The sequence below is a fragment of the Telmatherina bonti genome (genome assembly GCF_933228915.1).
Source record: "Telmatherina bonti genome assembly, chromosome: 9".
Lineage (NCBI taxonomy): Eukaryota > Metazoa > Chordata > Actinopteri > Atheriniformes > Telmatherinidae > Telmatherina > Telmatherina bonti.
The window spans coordinates 33,150,060-33,172,072 of NC_136627.1; the positions used below are offsets into that span (position 1 = coordinate 33,150,060).

The 22,013-nt window shown below is 39.2% G+C and overlaps 1 protein-coding gene across 1 annotated transcript in view; it reads left to right on the forward strand.

Annotated features, from left to right (window-relative positions):
- myo7aa (myosin VIIAa) overlaps nt 1-22,013 on the forward strand; it is a gene marked incomplete at its 5' end in the record, with an annotated part of 37,183 nt that overhangs the window by 4,627 nt on the left and 10,543 nt on the right. The window contains 22 exons of the mRNA XM_079246941.1: nt 524-666; nt 1,120-1,233; nt 1,600-1,668; nt 1,762-1,846; nt 2,148-2,224; nt 2,506-2,625; nt 2,913-3,055; nt 3,683-3,893; nt 4,216-4,351; nt 4,915-5,021; nt 10,473-10,610; nt 13,019-13,177; nt 14,340-14,432; nt 16,010-16,104; nt 16,279-16,363; nt 16,589-16,807; nt 17,011-17,118; nt 17,978-18,187; nt 18,429-18,635; nt 20,105-20,281; nt 20,920-21,009; nt 21,108-21,235. Coding sequence (XP_079103067.1) covers nt 524-666; nt 1,120-1,233; nt 1,600-1,668; nt 1,762-1,846; nt 2,148-2,224; nt 2,506-2,625; nt 2,913-3,055; nt 3,683-3,893; nt 4,216-4,351; nt 4,915-5,021; nt 10,473-10,610; nt 13,019-13,177; nt 14,340-14,432; nt 16,010-16,104; nt 16,279-16,363; nt 16,589-16,807; nt 17,011-17,118; nt 17,978-18,187; nt 18,429-18,635; nt 20,105-20,281; nt 20,920-21,009; nt 21,108-21,235 — 2,914 coding nt within the window. The remainder of the gene's footprint in view (nt 1-523; nt 667-1,119; nt 1,234-1,599; nt 1,669-1,761; nt 1,847-2,147; nt 2,225-2,505; nt 2,626-2,912; nt 3,056-3,682; nt 3,894-4,215; nt 4,352-4,914; nt 5,022-10,472; nt 10,611-13,018; nt 13,178-14,339; nt 14,433-16,009; nt 16,105-16,278; nt 16,364-16,588; nt 16,808-17,010; nt 17,119-17,977; nt 18,188-18,428; nt 18,636-20,104; nt 20,282-20,919; nt 21,010-21,107; nt 21,236-22,013) is intronic.

Here is a 22,013-nt window from a genome sequence, read left to right on the forward strand (position 1 = left end):
CTGTGGGTTCGAAGCATTACCTTAAATTCAGATGCCACAATTTGGAGTAATTTCAGACCTTTTACTCCATTAAATGTAACTAAAATAATGCAGAACTAGCCAAGACCTTTTCACACATCTATAAAAGAGATTTGTGCGGAGGCTGTTTATCACCTGTTGTTGGTCCTGTGACTGTCCGACATGTGACATGTTTAATGAGTAGATTGTCTTCAGTTTTCAGTTTTAGATAGGATGATAAATATCTTGTTTAGCTGGTGAATATGTGATAAAACATGAAACATCTTTTACATCCTGTACTCTGTAGGTGCATGACAGGGATAATCTTAAAAATATGAAAACCTCAGAGGAAAGAAAGAGCCATCATCACACCACGCAACATGCATCACACATAACAATTACTCCAGTTAAAGGACACAACATACATGATGACATCTATTTAAGATTTCTGCTTTTGAACAGTCAAATATTTATAAAAGTACGCACGTATCTGTGCAGCCTTATTGCATATATTGTTCTCTTCCAGCCTTTGGAAATGCAAAAACAATCCGCAATGACAATTCATCACGTTTTGGGAAATATATTGACATCCACTTCAACAAGAGAGGAGCCATAGAGGGAGCCAAGATAGAGCAATACCTACTGGAGAAGTCCAGGGTCTGTCGACAGGTAAGCCTCCAGCACAACCTCACCCCATTGATGGGATCAGCGCCAACATGTAATCCCACGGCAGGATGCATGTGGGTTTGAGGATGCTAAAGGAAACATGTTCACCATAAAAAGATTTTAAAAAAGAAAAGTTTGAGTAAAATGATGTGCAGTGTTTAAGGAAGCAAAGAAGTTACAAAAAACAGTGGTTATCTATGACCACAGAGGAAATCTGTTTTGTTTTGTATTGAAAACTGATAAAGTAACTGAACAGAGTGAGATCTCTGTATAATCTATATTGCATATTCACAACTTTGTGGTTGTGTAAAATGTGTTAATTTGAAGTATGTGAATGCAAACCATTCTTATTCTGTGCTGGTCCAGCATGAGATTTAATGTCAAGGAATAAACATAAATCAGAATTTTCTACATTATGTAAAAAGGCTAGATTTCTGACTTTATTTTTTCCTTCAGGCGTTCGATGAGAGAAACTATCACATCTTCTACTGCATGCTGAGGGGCATGACTGTGGAAGAGAAGAAGAAGTTGGGTCTGAGTAAAGCCACAGACTACAACTACCTGACCATTGTGAGTATTGTTTTTCTAATGTAAACATAGACATTAATCAGTCACATTGTTAAGAATTTGACCAGTTTTTCCAGTCGATGATGAACTGGGAGGCTGTGGGAACTAGAAAAAAGTTAACATTTTAAAAGGGACAACAGCTCTTTTCTTATAATCAGAATAATCAATGAATTCCTTAAATTCATTGTAAATACTTTGATTATCAATTTTCCTCTAAGATGATAAGAAGCTTGTTCTCCTTGCTATAAAGGGATGAAGAACTTCACTGGCAATCATAAGAAGAAAAACTGACGTTCTGCAGTGACATTTCCCATTTTTCTGTGTCTTAAAGGAAAATTTAGTTTCCCATTTGTCTTTCTGTCTCTGCAGGGGAAGTGTACAGTTTGTGATGGCCGAGATGACATGAAAGAGTACTCCAACATTCGCTCTGCAATGAAGGTTGTGACCTTATTATTGATCTTTTTACACCATTTATTTTAGTTTTCTTGGAAAGTATGTTAATGAGTGTTTTCCTTTCTTGTACTTGCTCAGGTTCTGATGTTTACTGACAAGGAGAACTGGGAGATTTCAAAGCTTCTGGCTGCAATATTACACATGGGGAACCTGCAATATGAAGGTGAAGTACTACATGCAACACATGCAAACAAACATGCTACTTGTTCCTCATAACATCCAGCCCTGCTGTGTGATTCTAAGTCTCCCTGTAGTTTAATAAATGTCTTTATAAGGGTTTAACTTCGAGTAAGACTCTTTATGGAAAACCTTTGCATTGAGTGTGTCTGTCAACTGCAATCCACATATACGTTTCTTCTATAATATCTTGCATTAAGCTCATATTTGTTTGTTTCAATGCCTCATATTTAACCATCTTTCATTTTAAAAGAAATAACATGCTCTGTTCATTTTTTACTTTGCAGCTCGTAGCTATGACAACCTGGATGCCTGCGAGGTTGTTTCCAGTGCGCATCTCACCACCGCTGCTACACTGCTAGAGGTGACATGTAACAAAGCATACACTGATAAAAACTAAGTATGCAAGTAAACAACATTTAAAAAACACACTTAGTAATATCTCACATACATACATGTTACATATTACACATATATGCACATGCAGAGGACCGCTCCTCAAATTCTAATGATCTCTAATGAACTCTCACTAATTCTTGCTGAACAACACCAGAAGACTTGTTATATTATTATTATAAATCCATAAAGTCGCCGCTCAACCTGAGCAGACTGATGCTGAATGAGATCCTGTGTTTGTGTGTTTAGGTGGACGGTAAAGATCTGATGAACTGTCTGACCAGCCGAACACTGATCACCAGAGGTGAGACCGTCTCCACGCCACTCAGCATGGAACAAGCTCTGGATGTCCGGGATGCTTTTGTTAAGGTGCAACACAAAAATCATTACATCGTCTATTAGCTTTAGTTAATCCATGTCTCAGTTCAAATCTTTTTACCACCTGTAGATCACAGGAATAATATGAATCCACCACTAGTGATGCAGAAACAGCAAACAGAAAGACACAGAACTAAATTTAACAATATATTTTATCAATTACTGTTACCTAAATGTGCATGAATAAAATAGTTGATTGCATTAATACAGATCAGAAACCTCCACAAAGCTGAATTTCTAAATGCTGACTTGGTCTGTGTGTGCGTGTTTGTCTGCAGGGTATTTATGGGCGTTTGTTTGTGTGGATTGTAGAGAAGATCAATGCAGCCATTTACAAGCCTCCGTCCTCACATCCCAAATCTCTCAGACGTTGTATCGGACTGCTGGACATTTTTGGCTTTGAAAATTTCACTGTCAACAGGTAAAAAGCTCACAAATTTTTATTTTAAGCATTGTTGACTCATTCTTCTGTTCTCATTATTATTATTATTATTATTATTATTATTATTATTATTATTATTATTATTATTATTATTATTATTAATAATAATAATAATAATAATAATAACTTTTCATTTTCAACAGGTCATATAATGAAACAACATCACCTTCCTGACATAAGTTATTTTTGCTGACAGGGAACATAAATCAGCATAAATGAGCCGGACCCCGGAACACATTAACCTATAAAAACATTAAGAAAATGGTTTAACGTTGCAGCATGTGTAAACTGACATCAGGACATGTGGTAACTAAAGAATAGTTCCACCACATGATGAAAGACTGACAGAAATACAGATGTTCAGACTGAAGGTTGAAGCTTAAATGCAAATGTTTAATGAAAGCAGATAATAAAGTTTCTATAACCAATGATCCCGTTTTATAGAAAGGTTTGTTCCACAGTAACAGGACTGAGGTGCTGCTGTGCAGTCACATGACCAGCTTACCTCTGAGCTTCACTCCCTCGTTACTTTAAAAGCACAAGATGAAGGGTATTTTTTTCCCCTCATCCTCTTCAGTTGTCTTGCACCTTTTTGTTCTCCTGCAGCTTTGAGCAGCTCTGCATCAACTTCGCCAACGAGAACCTGCAGCAGTTCTTCGTCCGTCATGTATTCAAGCTGGAGCAGGAGGAGTACAACTTGGAAAACATCAACTGGCAGCACATCGAGTTCACTGACAACCAGGACGCTCTGGATATGATCGCCATCAAACCCATGAATATCATCTCGCTCATTGATGAAGAGAGCAAATTTCCCAAGGTACAAAAGTTCAACATAACTTCCTTTGTTTGGAATTTACTGGTTTCTCTTCCTGCAATGTCATCTTCAGCTTCCATCACCTGGTTACGTAGCAGGCAGGCTACTTCTTCAGCAAGTCTCCAGTTTGTGCTTCTTCTGTAGGTCTGGTTAAACCACTAAAGCTGGACGTCCTTCATCAGGTGTTGGACCTCCGTCTCATGAAGACATAGATGTCTCATAGTCTGTTTTGTCTTTGCTACGTTCACATAGAGTTTGTTTAAGAGTTTAAAAGCCTATTTCTACTAACGGGAACGCAGTTCCTGTGTTTTTCTGTGTCCTGCAGGGTACTGACACCACCATGCTGAACAAGCTCAACTTTCAGCACAAACTCAACACAAACTACATCCCACCAAAGAACAACTATGAGACTCAGTTTGGCATCCAGCACTTCGCTGGAGTTGTTTATTATGAAACAAAAGGTCAGACTTGCTTCACACAGCAAAGACAAGAGTCTCTAAAGAGGATAATGTCTGAATTCAGTTCGGTTGTAAACAGACAAGAATAGAGACAATTTATAAACTGTTTATAGACTGTTTATAGACCGTTTATAGGATGTTCATTTACAGGTAATAGACAGTTTAAAGACAATTTATTGGATCAACAAGATGTTTTAAAGATCAAGTTGTTTGTTTCAGTGGAAAAAATAAGAAAATACATCAATTTTAAATAATAAACAAATAGATCTATTAATTTTTGTAAACATAAAATTATTATTAGCTTAAAAATGTCAGCATGAATGAATGAATGAATGAATGAATGATCGAATGAATTAGGTTGTATGTTATCTTCCAACTCTGAGTGCTGAGTTAAGAGTTAAAAGGAATAAAGAATAAATACAAAGATACTTGTTTTCTACATGCATGTTGTAACAAAGTGTGTGTGTGTGTGTGTGTGTGTGTGTGTGTGTGTGTGTGTGTGTGTGTGTGTGTGTGTGTGTGTGTGTGTGTGTGTGTGTGTGTGTGTGTGTGTGTGTGTTTTTCAGGTTTTCTGGAAAAAAACAGAGACACTTTATACGGAGACATCATTCAGCTTGTTCACTCATCCAAAAACAAGTTCATCAAACAAATCTTCCAGGCCGATGTTGCTATGGTAACAAGCAAACACGCAATATTACACATCTGTACCATCTCCATGAACCACTCTGCATTAAGATTTTCACAAAACAGTACTCCGTGGGTGTGGGAGGGAGAACTGGACTCGATTATAAATCACATGAAACAAAAGTTGTGTAGTTTTCTTTGTGCTTTTTTGTTGTGGAGCCTTCAGGTCTGTCCTGTAACACCAACCAAAACCATGCAAAGTCTAGTCAGTCTGCTCAGCCAGGGAAATGTTTAACAGCAGATGTCATCATGAGTGTCTTTAGGTCAGAAATGCAGATCTACAGTTCATACAAGCGCCACATGAGGAAGGTTGGAAATGTTTCATCACTTCATTATAAATGGAGACATAAATCTAGAAACTCTGTGTCCAGTTCTCCTTTGCACATCCATGATATATTCTGAATGTTGGGTAACATGATAAGAAAGTTGTTGAGTCCTTAACTTAATAGCCATTTAGGTGGTACAGTTAAATATTGATTGATATATTTGTGACATTACAGTCCATATTAAAGATTATGTGTGGAGTTTTCAACCACACATTTACAGCTTCTTGCTATTTAAGATTATGGATACCGTTTCTGGTTGTTTTCTTCTTCTGCAGGCTGTTTCTTTTTCATTTCTTCTTCTTCTTGCATGTGATGTGTTTCTCAGTAACCCTCATATCTGTCTTCCCTCTTTGTGTATGTGTGTTTGTGTGTGGGTGGCGGGGCGTGGGGGTGGGGGGGGGGGTACTGTGCTGCTTCTTTCCAGTTTCTGTGTGGCTATGCTCCAGGTGCCACAACACTTCTGAAGGTAACAACAATACAATAAATCCCAGTCTCCAAAATGACAAGAATCCATTTCTCATCATCTCTCTTTCATTCCATCATCACATCTGAAATTATTCGTTCTGCATACTTTGTCTCATCTCTTGTCATAGTAACCATTTTTTTTTATTAATCTGAAAAGCTGATATGCATCATAACACTAATATTTTCTTGTTTTTTCATAACACATTTTTTAATTACATTAACGCTTTAAAAAAGCTTTAAACTTATTTACTTATCAAGTTTACTGATTTCAGTGCTGATGGTGTTATCAAAAGAGATATATACTACAATTAAATTAAATTAAATTAAGGTAATTGTCCAATCCATCCAATTATATAATATAAATTCTAACAATTGTGAATATAAGATGCTTTTGCTGGCTAACTTTGATTTTATTCTACCGTACTGGTGTGTTACAGTGTTTTGAACACATAAAGAGCTGAGTATTCACATTACATGGGAATCCAATAGTTAATATTTTTATGACTGAGATAAGACTCCTCTTGTTTGAAAAGCCATGTGTTTTCCTCTTCCACTACTTTCTAAACACGCTGACAGAATTTAATCACCTTTAATATTTTGAGCGTATTAAAAACATCTTTAAGTATGCATTCCGAAAGGCTAAACTCCCAATATAAAAACTTATATTCCTTTTTGATAGTTTGATCAGTATCAATTTTATACATGGTATTGTCTGATTTTGTTTTTATAGTACTGTAATAATTTTCATAAAGTAGGCTAACATTTAAACCACGTGCTAAAAGACTAAATGTCAGTTCTACGAGATTTATGAATATTTACTGCCCTCTCGTGGCAAGAATGAGAACTGCACTACTGATCAACACTGAATTTAGTAGATATCCCTTTTTTTTTTTTGGCAAATAAAAAACTTTAACCAACACTAGGCATAAACAAAAAGTTGGAAAAACCTTTTCATGGTCTGTGTAATTAGACTAAATAATAACGCACATAAGTAGCCCTATAAAAAACAAATAATTGCAGTTATTATTTATGGAATTATGATTTAACTATAAATAAAAATTTTATTCCAATTCTTAATTGCGCCATGCACCGCGGAGTCTTTAGATCATATTTTTGTTGTGTTATGTTTTTGGGGTTTTTTTTTATATATATATATATTGTTTGGGTTTGTTTTTGTTTTTTTTAAACTGAAAGCCGGTTCTATTGGATTTGGCAGTTCTATTGAACTCATGTACAGTTGCTGCCCTCTTGTGGTAGTAATGAGAAATAGCACCCATTATCAAGTTAGCTTTTGTAACCATGAAAATAATTCCGGTCTGTACTTTCATAATACATTTAATAAATATCTAGAGTATCTATCTAAAAGCTTTAAAAAAATATATATAAAAACCACAAAGTGCGTATTTTACTTTAAAATTAAGTATTTAAAATCGTGATTGATTGAAAAAGAAAATTAAAACATAAAAAATATCAGGATGTCTGATGATTTGACTGCAGCCAAGACTATAACAATAAAAAGGACAGTTGTAATTTTTTTGTTTTGTTTTGTTTTATTTTGTTTTTTGTTGGTGTTATTTGGAGGGGCTATATAAGATATATTAAAGAATCTAAGTGTTTTAAAACCATTAATTAAATCAAAACTCAAAACTGTGCGAAAAGTCGAGAAATAAAGACATTTAAAAAATACTGTTTAAACTACAGAAATCAACCACAGTGCTTGAATGATGACATATAAAATGGTTTCATTGCCTATATTATGTGAATTCTCAGCCCTATCTGGGGATTAAATAAATAAAATATAGGCTATCACACATATCCTCTTGGTTGATTAGATAAAACTAAAAATGAGTAAAAGATATCTTATAGTAAAATAAAATATATGAATTTTAATTATATCTAAATTTTGTAGCATTTTTTTAAATTAAATTAGATAACTTTTTTATGGTTTTATTTCTTAGTATATATGACTTTGATAACACCTTAAGCAGTGACCTAACACTAGGAAAAAATATCAGCTTAGCAACCTTTTCATGGTCTGTGTAAGTAACTATTGCAATAAACATTTGATAAACTTTGGAAGTTATTCTGAAGATATTTGTTGGAACTGAACTTAAACTGATCAACGAATATTGAACGATATATGTACTCAATTCCTGTGGTTACAATCAGAATCTACACACAACACATGCATATTTACAACAATCTATAGTATAGTATACACAGGTAATTTGTTCTGTGTGTATTACCTAACTTATGAAGTATTCATAGGTTAAGTATTTTTTTTGCATATATAACTGATATGCAACTAAATTAATGTATGCAAGTGTTTAGGGGGTAAAAAATCCATCGAAATCCATCTAAAAATATTTTGTTTATACTTAAGTAATTATTTTATTAATAGATACACTTCACGGTTATTTTGACATTTTATAGGAAATTCAAATACGTTTTTAATATGGATGTTTGTCACTCCAGTACCAAACTGCAACCACTGAAGGGCAGTATACACTTATCTGTTTCTTAGTTTAACAGACTAAAATAAACAAAACCTTTAAAGTGATCACTGCTTACATCTGCTGGTGGTTCATTGTATTACATTTAGTCACAGAAAACAACTTTCTAATGTAGTACCTAGCCTTCAATGAATGCTTTATTTCATAAATATTCCGAAGTCAAAATTCCCAAATTCCTCTTTCCTTATATAGTTTGATCACCTATTAGCTTGTCATTTTAGTTTTTACTAATGACAAATAATTTTAAATTGATATGACTTCCCATCAATTAAAAAGGAAATTTTATTTTTAAACTACCGACTGGAATTAAAATTATGTTAACTTGACAATAAAAATGCAGTTCTTTTTAAAACCACTAGAGGGCAGCAAGTGTCTATACATTTTCAAATCTGACCCCATAGAAATATAAAAAACAAAAATTAAATAAACTTTTCTCTAAATGTTTTATAAGGTAATTTGATAACTCAACAATATATTTTCAATTAATGGTCTGTCATTTTTATATGTTTTTTTTTGTTTTTTTTTAATTAGATATGTGTTTGCAGCATTGATGTTTGCCACTGCAGTTCCAGACTATGACCACTGGGGGGCGGTATATACTTTTCCGTTTCATTAGTTTACTGACTAAATTAACAGTTCATTCGCAACCTTGAAAATAATCTCTGCAATGTCTGGCGGTGGTTTATTGTATTACATTTAGTCACAGAGGAAATAAAATTTGATCTAACTTTATGTAGTAACTAGCTTTAGATTAATGATTTATTTAATAACTATTCCAAAGCCAAAATTCCCAAATTCCTCTTTCCTTATATAGTTTGATCACCTGTCAGCTTGTTATTGTTGTTTTTAATATTAACAATTTCTTCCCAAATGCTTTTAATTTTAAATTGATGTGACTTCTAGTTTTTATTTCCCATCGTGTAAAAAGGGAAATTTTATTTTGAAACTAGCAACCGGAATTGAAATCATCATTAGAATAGCTAACTTGATAATTAAATGCAGTTCTTTTTAAAAACCACAAGAGGGCAGCAAGTGCTAATAAATTCTAAGATTCACCGCCATAAAGATATAAAAACTAAATTTAAATAAACTATTCTTTAAATGTCAGATAAGGTAAATTGATAACTCAATTATTTATTTTCAATTACTTGTCTGTCATTTGTATATGTTTATAGAAATGTATGTGTTTTTGTAGCATATATGTGTGCCACTGCAGTTCCGAACTATGACCACTGGAGGACGGTATATATATTTCATTTTATTAGTTTACAGACTAAATGAACAGCTGGTTAAAACGTTAAAAATAATCACTTAGATGTCTGAGTCTGGTATATTGTAATTCCTTTTTTTTACACAGACTATGAAAAACTTTCTCTAACTTAGCGTTTAACTTGGCCGTAGTTGAAAGCTCCCGGCTAGATTATATTTTAATCAAGTCTGGAGTAACTGAGCATTGAACAGACACGGGGGCACGTGCGGGTAAGACAATGAACCATTAGTTAACCAGTAATACTAACCAATCTAATCTATTGCAGAATATGGCAGCAAAAAGTCATGTTTAAATCATACAATTAGTCTAGTTTGTACACTCTTATTTATCGAGCATGTCTGCAGAGTTTAGTTATAATTTATGCTCTGAGCACCTTGCTTATTTTTTCAAACATTAAAAAAAAAAAAATTCAAAAGCCCAAAATACAAAATTCCTTTGTCAGCTTGTTGTTGTTGTTTTTTTATTATTATTATTATTATTACCAAATTTTAATACAATACTTTTTATTTTTAATTCAAATGAGTCGGGATTTATTTCCAATTGATTAAAAAGGTAATTTAACTTTGACACTACCGACATGAATTGAAATCATCGTTAAAAAAGCTGATTTGATAATCAAATGCATTTCTTATTATAACCACAAGAGGGCATCAAGCAGCAAATACTCGATACATTAATCGATTGAGTTTACTAATGTTATTTTAACCCTTGTTTCAGAGCTCTTGTTGTTTAGGGTCAGTCAGAAAAAGATGTATATTTAGAGATTGGGAGGGTGCTTGTCACAGCTCAGTAAGAGCAAAACTTGTTTTCATTGTTTCTGACCCTGACATTTTCTCCCTTCTGTTATTTTGTGTTTGTGTGTTTAGGGGGCTGAAACCAGGAAACGCTCTCCCACTTTGAGCAGTCAGTTTAAAAGATCTCTGGAGCTGTTGATGAGAACTCTTAGCGTCTGTCAACCTTTCTTCGTTCGTTGCATCAAACCCAATGAGTACAAGAAACCCATGGTGAGTCTGCAGCCTCGAAGCTCAATGAGTGGATTTTTATGGTGGATTTTACATTTCTTAACATTGTTAATGTGCTCTTGTCTTTTCTATTTTCTTTTCTTTTCTTTTCAAAATTAGTATAGCTATATGTGTTGGAAAGTTGGAGAACTTAGCCCAGTTCTTTGCAACATTATGGTATTAATTCTTTGTACTTTTTCCATCTGTGATATTATGGAGTGGAAAGGGTGAAAACAAAAAAAAAAGCCCGTAGTACTTCATGTAAGGGCCTGCGCCCAACTGGACAGTAGCATCTTCCTACGATGTCCTCTACTGTTTGATTTTGTGCTTGTTTTGTTCTCACTCATATGTAAGTCGCTTTGGATAAAAGCATCTGCTAAATGACTGTAGAATAGAATAGAATAGAATAGAATAGAATAGAATAGAAAATTCATGACTTGCAGGTTAGATACTTTTAAAATTTACTACAGTAAGTAAATTACTAATGTTTTTGCTTTCACTTCTGTCTAGATATATATAAGAAAAACCTCCCTCCCTCACCCACCCCTCCCATCTCTCAGGGTAGGGCGGGTGGCTGCTCATCTCTCCAGCTCGGGTTCTCTACCAGAGTCCTGGGAGCTTGAGGGTCCTACGCAGTATCTTAGCTGTTCCTAGGACTGCGCTTTTCTGGACAGAGATGTCTGATGTCTCACCAGGTATCTGTTGGAGCCACTTCTCCAGTGTGGGGGACACGACCCCCAGGGCTCCGATCACTATGGGTCCTACTGTTGCTTTCACCCTCCAGCCCTTCTCCAGTTCTTCCTTGAGGTCTTGGTACTTCTCCAGTTTCTCATGCTCCTTTTTCCTGATATTCCCATCATTTGGGGATGGATCCATCCATCACTACGGCTTTCTTCTGCTGCTTCTCCATGATCACTATGTCCAGTTGGTTGGCCACCACCATTTTATCTGTCTGGATCTGGAAGTCCCAGAGGATCTTAGCCCTCTCATTCTCCACCACCTTGGGGGGAGTTTCCCACTGGGACTTGGGGGTCTCCAGTCTATATTCTGCACAGATGTTCCTGTACACTATGCCAGCTACTTGGTTATGGCGCTACATGTATTCTTTGTCTGCCAATATCTTTCACCCTGCTGTGAGGTGCTGGATTGTTTCAGGGGCTCCTTTGCATACTCTGCACCTGGGATCCTGCCTGGTCTGGTAGATCTGGGCCTCCATCGCTCTGATGCTCAGGGCCTGCTCCTGTGCTGCCATGATTAGTGCCTCTGTGCTGTCCTTCAGTCCAGCTCTCTCCAGCCATTGATAGGACTTGTTTATATCGGCCACTTCGGCGATCTGCTGGTGGTACATCCCATGCAGGAGCTTTTCCTCCATGATGGTTCTTCCATCTCACGTTCCTCCAGAATCCATTGTCAGAGACTTTCACTAAGTGCTTCATCCGTCTGTGCCCTCTTCTTGATATATTTGTGGAGCTTGGATGTTTCATCTTGGATAGTGGCCTTGATGCTCACTAGTCCCCGGCCCCCTTCTTTGTGCTTAGTGTAAAGTCGCTGGACACTGGACTTGGGGTGGAACCCTCCATGCATGATGAGCAGCTTCCATGTTTTGACAGCCGTGGTCTGAGCTTCCTTCTTTGGCCAGCTTATTATCCCAGCAGGGTCTCGGATCACTGGCAGGGCGTAGCTGTTAATTGCCCAGATCTTGTTGTTGCCATTGAGCGGACTTCTCAGTACTTGCCTCACTTGTTGCAGGTATTTAGCTGAGGCAGTTTTCCTTGTGGCTTCTTCATGATTGCCATTCACCTGTGGTATGCCCAGGTGTAGCTTTCCTCCACATCTGTTATCCTGCCCTCCGGAATGCCCTCCGTATGGATTACCTTCCCTCTCTTTGTTATCATTTTCTGAACTGCTTAGTCCTATTGAGAGTTGCGGGGAGGCTGGAGTCCATCCCTACAATCACAGGATGAGAGGTAGTTCATTAGTCCATCACAGGGCCTGTATATTTATCTATTTACTGTCATGACAAAATGTTAGTCTGTTCTGAATGCACAATACGACAATAGTCGAAGGCAAAATAATAACTTTTTTATTTGCTTACACGTTTGCAGAGGAAAACTGATCTATATGAAGTGTATCATCTTTTATTTTAACATGAACTAAATTTGGTTTTAACACACTTCAGCAGGAACGTTCAGTTTTTATTTCAGATAAATAAAAACTAAAGTAGCACATATTTACAATAAACTGTGATTTATGATGTCATTAGCATTAAGTTTTGGGCATTTTAACATTAAACTCCATGCAGACCTGTGCTGGTGGTGAGTCTTGTTCAGGAATAGTTTATAGCAGAGTGGGAGGAAACAATCACACAGTAAAAATCACTGGGAGTAATGGAAGTCGCGTTTTGTCTGCAGTTGTTTGACAGGGAGCTGTGTGTGCGTCAGCTGAGGTATTCTGGTATGATGGAGACCATCCGAATCCGCCGTGCTGGGTATCCCATCCGCTACACCTTTGTGGAGTTTGTGGACCGTTACAGAGTGCTCATGCCGGGGGTCAAACCGGCATACAAGCAGGTAGGGGAGTGATGGTGGGCTTTGTGGGTTTGTTTTATTATATTTGAGCCAGACAAAATGCAAGTTGTGTTGTTTCTTTGTTGAACATGTTTTATTTAGCTATTTCTGATATATTTCTATTAGATTTGTCGATCTGTTGCTCGTTAACGTTTTTGTGGCGTTTATGAGGATGAAATTCAACCATCACGTTGACTTGAACGCAGTTTTCCATGCATGTTCTTTTGGCTATGTAGTTACAGACATGTGACCACACAGGATGTTTAACTTCTTCCACAGAGGCTCAAACACGCGTTGTTATTAACAAAGTGAGATTCTTGTTCAGGGACAGAGACGATGTCAGAGCAGATTCTTCTGAAGACATTATGAAGTGTTATGACGGCGCTTTGCTCTGTTTGTCTGTTTTGATTTGTTTATTTTACATTCCACAATTTATGTTCCCAGCAGGATGAGAGCTGTGCTGTGGTCTTCCTCCAGTAGCTCATAGACGGATTAAAAACCAGAAACAGGGACCAGAATGTTTCTGGTGTCTGGTCCAGCGAGACGAGTGTGTGTGTTTGGTCTCTGTGTGTTTTTCCCACGCTCACACACAGAAGCCTGTTTTTCCACATGGCATGCCTTCCCTCTCGTTCCTCAGCTGCGTGAGGCGTCATTTTTCATTTCCATGTGTTTGGAAGTTTAGTTTTCTAAACACATCAGGACTGTGATGAAGTGGAAATGCAGTCGTGATCGCAGTTACTATGACGACAGTTTCACTCCATATTTTTAATTGCAAATGTTCAAAGTGAATCAGCATTTTTGTCCAGATACAAACACAACAAAGTGTTTAAGTCTCTGGCACCAGCGGCTCCAAATGCAAACACACATCATTAAAGCATAGTTTCGTGTGTGTGTGTGTGTGTGTGTCTTATTATGATCATTAGTGAGCAGTGAAAACGCCTGCTGCCTCCGACTTGCTGAGGATGGAAAACTGAGCCAGTCCCTTGCTCTCCTGACCTTTACGTTACGCCTTATTGGCGCTGAGTGGAACTGAGCCGCCGTGTCTCATCGTCAGTGTTGACACGAGTTTCTAACAGCTGAGCGGGACTTTGAAGCGAAATCCTGAATAAAACTTTATTAGTGGAAGCGAAGGAGGCGTCATTAACCCTCATGTCTCCCTCATCAGGAGGACCTGAGAGGAACCTGTCAGAGGATCGCTGAAGCCGTGCTCGGCAGAGACGACGACTGGCAGATGGGAAAAACCAAGATCTTCCTCAAGGTGTGGCTGCGTTAAAGGGCAATTCTGCTGAACTTCAGTGATTAAATCTTATGTTCATTTTTGACTTGTCTTCTTCTTATTTACCTGAAAGTATTTATTACATCAGTGTTTGGATCAGGATAGAAACTCAGCAGTTTATGTCTGCTTTGATTAAACTGTGAGCTTCTTATCTCATTTCCAACGTTTGTCTGGCTACACAGCAGCAGGAACACGTCCACTGTGTTTGTTTCTGACGTCAGAATAATCACCGGGGATCCAAGAGGAGCCTCCTCGCTTCTTTATCTCCCCTAGATGCTCCCACCACGCTGCAGTTTGTTCTCTTAACATTCACATGTTGAAATCTCTGACAGAACACACGTCTGACGTTTGGTTTGCGGGTCGTCCTCTCAGAGAGGCGCTGCTGTGATGGTTTCCGGCTCCTGTCTGCCGATGGGAACCATAGTGTGTTTTGTTTTCCGCCCAGTGTGCATTTTTTTTCTTTTTCACAGCTTTATCTGAGAGTGAAGCACACATGTATAAATAAGTCTTTCCTGTCCAATATGGGCAGATGTTGCTGTGGAATCACAGCCCCCCCCTCGGGGTTTAATGAAAACATCAGCTGAGGCTCAGCAGTTTATTTTCTCCTCACCGGCTTCTGTCAAAGTTTGGTCTCTCCGCAGGCAGAGTGACGACATGTTGGTGTGGGAGGACAGAGACACAGCTGCTACCTGATAAAATATCACCTCATGACTCTGAAACTCTGATGATTGATAGCATGAAGTATACTATCACCCCGAAACATTTATTCCAACTCATTAATCATCATTATTGTTCTTATTTCAAGAAATGACTGAAGCCGTTCGGACATGCTGCTTTCGTTGTCACACAGAGGTTGTAGGTTGAAGGTGAAGTTTCTGCAGACGTAGTCCTGCACCGTTCATCTGAGGAAAGCAACAAACAAAGCTAATGCAACTATTTACATCTACAGATGCGGTGAGAGCATCATCAGTTAAATCTAAAATCTGCTCTGGAGAAAGTTTTGCTGTTTTAGTTTCTCAGGAAGAACGGAGCTTTCTCTGAGCCGCTGCTTCTTTCCCTGCATGAGAACCAAACTGTCCAAACACACGTTGTGAACAGGATGAAGACAGGAAGGTTCAGATGGATTGGTCAGCTGGTGAATGTGAACAGAAATCTGTAGAGTCTCTGGATGTGAGGTTAATCTGTCAGGTCTTCCTCAGCTGGATGGGAAGCACAGCAGGAAGGAGCGGCGCAGAGGTGGAAAGCAGGGCAGTACCCACACTTCCCTCACAGGACGTGGTCATCTGAGCCAGAGAGTGGGCGGACAGATCACAGGACGAGGAGACGGGAGAATCCTCACTGTGTTTACCTTCATTTGTCATAACGGCAGAAAGCTGCCAGATTAGAGTTTATAGGGCTGAAAAGGCTTTATAGTAGGTTTGTTGGACATTTCCTGACTTCAGAGTGACTTAGATGAACTCTTAACATATTTGAAGCCGTTTTATCTGGACATGCAAACTGCTTTGTTAAGCAAACTCACTCAGTTTTCCCATCAGTGCCTCTTTTTTCTGCCTGCGTAGGACCACCACGACATGCTGCTGGAGATCGAGAGGGACAAAGCCATCACGGACAAGGTCATCCTCATCCAGAAGGTGGTCCGAGGTTTCAAGGACAGGTTCGTCTTTAAAAACAGGATCTCTCTCTCGTTGCTGGAAAATAAAAAGGTTGATTCAGTCTTTCTGGTAGTTTGTTGGAGAGTCACGCTGAAAATGTTGAGAAACCTTCCAGAACAAAGTTTTTTATTTGTCCTAAAATGTTCAAAGTCGTGTGTACTATTTGCTGTCATCAGATCAAACTTCCTGAGGATGAGAAAGTCGGCAGTGTTGATCCAGAAGACGTGGAGAGGCTACTGCTGCAGGAAGAACTATGGCGCTGTGAGGAGCATCTCTGTTTTACATCCATATTCCACAGAGCCCAGAAAACCTTTACTGTCATCGACATATGACAAGAGAGAAGCTGCATGCATGAAATAAAACATCATTAGTGGCTGAGATAGTATTGTGAGCAGATAAATAGTCAAAGTGAGCGCAGACTGAAGCCACAGTGAAGCCTGAGCAGTTCGCCGTAAATTCTTCTTCTCTACTTGTCTTTCTTCGCAGATGCGAGCGGGATTCTCTCGCCTCCAGGCTCTGGTTCGTTCCAGGAAGCTGTGTGCATCATACCACGTGGCCCGTCAGCGAATCACAGGTTTTCAGGGTCGGTGTCGGGGCTTCTTGGTTCGTCGGGCTTTCAGGCACCGACTGTGGGCCGTCATCACCATCCAGGCCTACACCAGAGGCATGATCGCCCGCCGGCTCTACAAGAAACTGAAGGGAGAGGTGAACACTGAGTAGTGGAAGCAGAGTACTGATGTACAGTTTCATGTTATGATAAGTTTATATGAACTATTGTTGATGTTTACAAAGCAACTGTATATTTACATGATTATGTCATGTCTTAAAAGTCAGACAGATTTAATACAGTTTAATATTTTCCTGTTGTTCCAGCCAGATTTTAACGCGGCTGCTTTCTTTGCTCTCAGTACCGCAGGAGGCTGGAAGCTGAGAAGATGCGTCTGGCTGAAGAAACCAAGCTGAGGAACCAGATGTCTGCAAAGAGAGCGAAGGCTGAGGCTGAACGAAAACACCAGGTACGTCATTTAGGGGGGCAGCATGAGCCTCAGAGGGCAACATCCACTGAAGTGGTTTATTTACAAAAATACCCTCATTCATGGACATGCAAGAAAAGAGCTTGTAAATATGTGTCCACTAATGGCCACCATACTTGAAGGGGTTAAACCTTGCAGGTTGAAATTGCGTTATTCATGCTGGTGACTCGACTCAGCATGAACACTGTAAAACAGCAGAGAAAAAAAATCATTATATGAAATCATAACAGTGTTTATTTTAAGAAATAATTCCATAAAATGTGGAGTAAAACTAACATGATATCAAATTAACCTTCAGCATCTGATGGTTCATAAATTCAGGCTCTGCTTTCTTTTTTTCTGCTGCAACACAATATTAAAAAAAGGAAACAATTTATTTAAATAAATAATGTTGCTGAAAAAAAAAGTAACCAATGATCTGCTTCATCTGTAAGTTTAGTGACTGATGCACAAACTTTGGCTCAAATTAGAAACATTTTGCCTAATAGTTCTTCTTCTGGTGCTTACTGAAGTCATCACAACGCTCCTCGTGTGTAAATGACTGATAGTAAATATTTTATATTATTATTTTATAATATTCAGTATTATATTTTATTATCATCCATCTAAATATGTAAATGAGCTTTTTAAATGTGTGGAAACATGCAGCCGGTCACACAGTCAATGTTTATGTTCACAAAGACTGAAGCAATACATCTGTTATCTGTATCCGCATCGGTTTGTGTGCGTTTGTGTATGTTTTTGTTCTCTAGAAGCAGAATTCACTTTCAGTCATGTTCTTTGACGTCGCAGCTACTGAACACAAGCAGTTTATCCAGTTTGTTCTTCACTCCGTCATCAGGAGCGACTGGCACAGCTGGCCAAAGAGGACGCCGAGCGGGAGAAGAAGGAGAAGGAGGAAGCTCGGAAAAAGAAGGAAATGGTTGAGAAGATGGAGAAGGCCAGGATGGAGCCGGTCAACGACTCCGACATGGTGGACAAGATGTTTGGCTTCTTGGGGACGACGAGTTCCTTACCGGGACAAGAAGGACAAGCTCCCGCTGGGTTCGAGGTGACAAAATAAAACACACCTTCCTTTTCAATCACATGATAAGAGAATAAAATACACAAAAAGCACACATTGTATAATCTCTACAGTCATCTCATTGCATGCTTATGTGTGTGTGTGTGTGTGTGTTGTACATGTTACTTGTTACATGTTAAAGAAAACATGTAACACGAAGCCTTTAGCATAAAATACAGGCTGATGGTGGTTCATCACTCAGCACACACTGAAGCTGTCGTCTCTGCAGGACTTGGAGCGGACCCATCACGAGCTGGTGGAGGAGGACCTGGATGAAGCTCTTCCTCTTCCGGAAGATGATGATGAGGAGGATTTGTCAGAGTACAAGTTTGCCAAATTTGCTGCAACCTATTTCCAGGGCACCAGCACACACACTTATGTTAGAAGACCTCTCAAGCAGCCGCTGCTGTTCCACGACGACGAGGGAGACCAGCTGGTAAGACGCCTGCCGTCTCTGCAGTTAGTCGTTTGTTGAGGCCTTTTGCTTTGTTTGTCATCATTGAAGATGTGAAACTTCACATATGAAAGAATAAACTTCAGAGCCCTGAAAAAGATGAACAAACAAGACAATAAATCAGCTGTTAGAGGTGCACAATCTTTGGTCCAAACAGTGACAAACCAGATATTTGCTGCACTGCTGAGCTGTCAGGTGGTCTCAGACCGCAGTGATGTCATCTCAAGCTGGATTAAACGGCAGCTTTTTGTCAAAACACTGTGAATGAAGACTGATTGATTTTATATTTATTTAACCAGGAAAATATCGACGTGGTCATTTCAGTTTGCTAAAACAAAAGCTAATGCTAAGTGACAATATTAGCCTCATTGCATGGTTGTGTAATTCATATTTTGACTAATCTGTGACATCTGTCTATAATAAGGATGATAATAATAATATCTGTAATATTGCTGATTGACTGTCCATCGTTGCCTATCCATTCATCCATCTTTTACCGCCGACCCCGCGACCCGCCCCCGTAATCCGGGGTCGGGTCGCGGGGGTAGCAGCCTAAGCAGGGAAGCCCAGACTTCCCTCTCCCCAGCCACATTTGCCAACTCTGCGGGGGGGATCCCGAGGCGTTCCCAGGCCAGCCGAGAGATATAATCCCTCCTGCGTGTCCTGGGTCTTCCCCGGGGTCTCCTCCCAGAGGGACGTGCCTGGAACACCTCACCAGGGAGGTCCAGGAGGCATCCTGACCAGATGCCCGAGCCACCTCAACTGGTTCCTCTCGATGCAGAGGAGCAGCGACTCTACTCTGATCTCCTCCTGGATGACCGAGCTCCTCACCCTATCTCTAAGGGAGAGCCCGGCCACCCTGCGGAGGAAACCCATTTCAGCCGCCTGTATACAAGATCTCGTTCTTTCGGTCACGACCCACAGCTCATGACCATAGGTGAGGGTAGGAACGTAGATCGACTGGTAAATCGAGAGCTTCGCCTTCTGGCTCAGCTCCTTCTTCACCACGACAGACCGGCGCAGAGCCGGCATTACTGCAGACGCCGCACCGATCCGTCTGTCGATCTCGCGCTCCATCCTTCCCTCACTCGTGAACAAGACCCCGAGATATTTAAACCCTCCACTTGAGGCAGGACCTGACTCCCGACCTGGAGAGGGCAATCCACCCTATTCCGGCTGAGGACCATGGTCTCAGATTTGGAGGTGTTAATTTTCATCCCAGCCGCTTCACACTCGGCCGCGAATCGCTCAAGTGAGAGCTGAAGATCACGACCAGATGAAGCCAACAGGACCACTTCATCTGCAAAAAGCAGGGACCCAATCCTGAGGCCACCAAGTCGGATCCCCTCAACACCTCGGTTGCACCTGGAATACAGCATGACATTGTTTCAGAGAACATCACACCTGAAAAACCTAAGAAAAGATCAATAAATTGTCTGTGACCTTCTCAGGCTGCTCTGGCGGTGTGGATCACGGTGCTGAGGTTCATGGGAGATCTGCCAGAGCCAAAGTACCACACAGCCATCAGCGATGGAAGTGAGAAGATCCCCGTCATGACCAAGATCTACGAGACCCTGGGGAAGAAGACCTACAAGAGAGAGCTGCAAGCTTTGCAGGGGGAAGGAGAGGTGAGCTCAGTTCACACTGCATCCCTTCAGCTACTGTTTGTACTGTTTGGTTTTATTTTACAGGAGCTGTGTGAAGCTGTGGAATAAAAATGACTTTAAGATTTTATTTATGTCCTGTCGGACTTTCATAAATGTAGTCTGAGTCTTACATCTCCTTTAGCGTCATCATAAGCCCAAATTTCTTTTTATTTCCTATATTTCTTATTTTATTTTTACATAAATTGTAATAAGAGTAAGTGAAGAGATACTGCAGGATTTATTATTTAAAGGAAAACCGAAGCAAATATAAATAATAAATGCTTGTATTTTGTATATTATCATGGAACAGCCGTGTCACATGCAGAGGAAAATGTGGGAAAAACAATCTTGATTATTTTAACTGAACAGCAACTTTTGCGAACTCATGAACAATGAGAAGAAATAGTTTTAGCATCATGATGAAACAGCATATTTGTGTTTTACATCATTGTTTAGGTTCCAGTACTCATGTCATGCTGTGGAATCTTTCACCAGCTTTTTATGTGTTCCATATTTTTTATGAATGTTTTATGATAACTAATTCCTACATTATAAAGTCACAGTCATGATGTATTATGAGGCCTTACATCAGAAAAATCTGACTTGTGTCTCGCCCTCAGACGCCTCACTCTGACAGCGTCAAGAAAAACAGTGTCAGACATAAACTGGTGTCGCTCACCCTGAAGAAGAAATCAAAGATCACTGAGGAGGTGAGACAGAGTTGTTAAAGCTGAAATAGTTTCTGCTGGATTCCTCTATTAGTTGTAAAAGAACTAAAGTACATGAACTTGTGTGTGATGTATTTCAGGTAACCAAGCGCCTCAATGATGGTGAATATGGTCTCCATGGCAACAGCATGCTGGAAGATCGGCCAACATCCAACCTGGAGAAACTTCACTTCATCATCGGCAACGGGATCCTGAGGCCGGCTCTGAGGTACACGGACCGGTTAGGTGTCATGATGGAGATCAGTGGCACAAAAAGAACAAAAATATAAGTTTATTCATTAAAAGCAACGTTAACGGCCCTCGGTGATGAAACACACGTTACATCTTTCGCAAATCTACCAATTTAGTTCAACATTTCTGCAGAACCGCTCTGTAGGAAGAAGACTGGAGGCTTTCCCAGCTTCAGTCAGGCAGGAGGTGACGTGCAACCTTTATGTCTTAAACCTGTCTAACTGGCATGAAGCCAGCCAGCATTAATTGTTTTTATTTTATCCTGATTTTCCTCAGTGGCACAACTTTGTGTGTATTTGGATGCTGCTTGTCTCATTTATGCAGTCAGTAATTAGTAAAAGGAATAATTCTCATATCAGAATAAACTACTTTGCTTTGTTATCTGATTGTTAACTGGATATTTACAATTATTAAACACCTTTTAATTTTATTTAATGAAGAGTTAATTTATTGTGCAAATAAAATAGCAAACATTAAAAAAAAAAAAGGTGTTTGTAATTAATTTCTTTCTCATCAACATGTTTTTTACTGTCGGTCCTGAACAGCTGAGCGCTGGTGGTACGATGTGTGACAGGTGATGTTAAATACATAAATCATCATTTCACTGTTAACTTTAATGTAGATTAAAAAAAAATCAGACAAGCTTGACTCTTAAACTTAGGAACGTTGCACTGGTTCCCAGTTTAAATACTGAGGGTCTCTGCAGCCGTCTCACCACAAACTAAGCTGCCTTGGCCAAGCAATTATTATTGTAT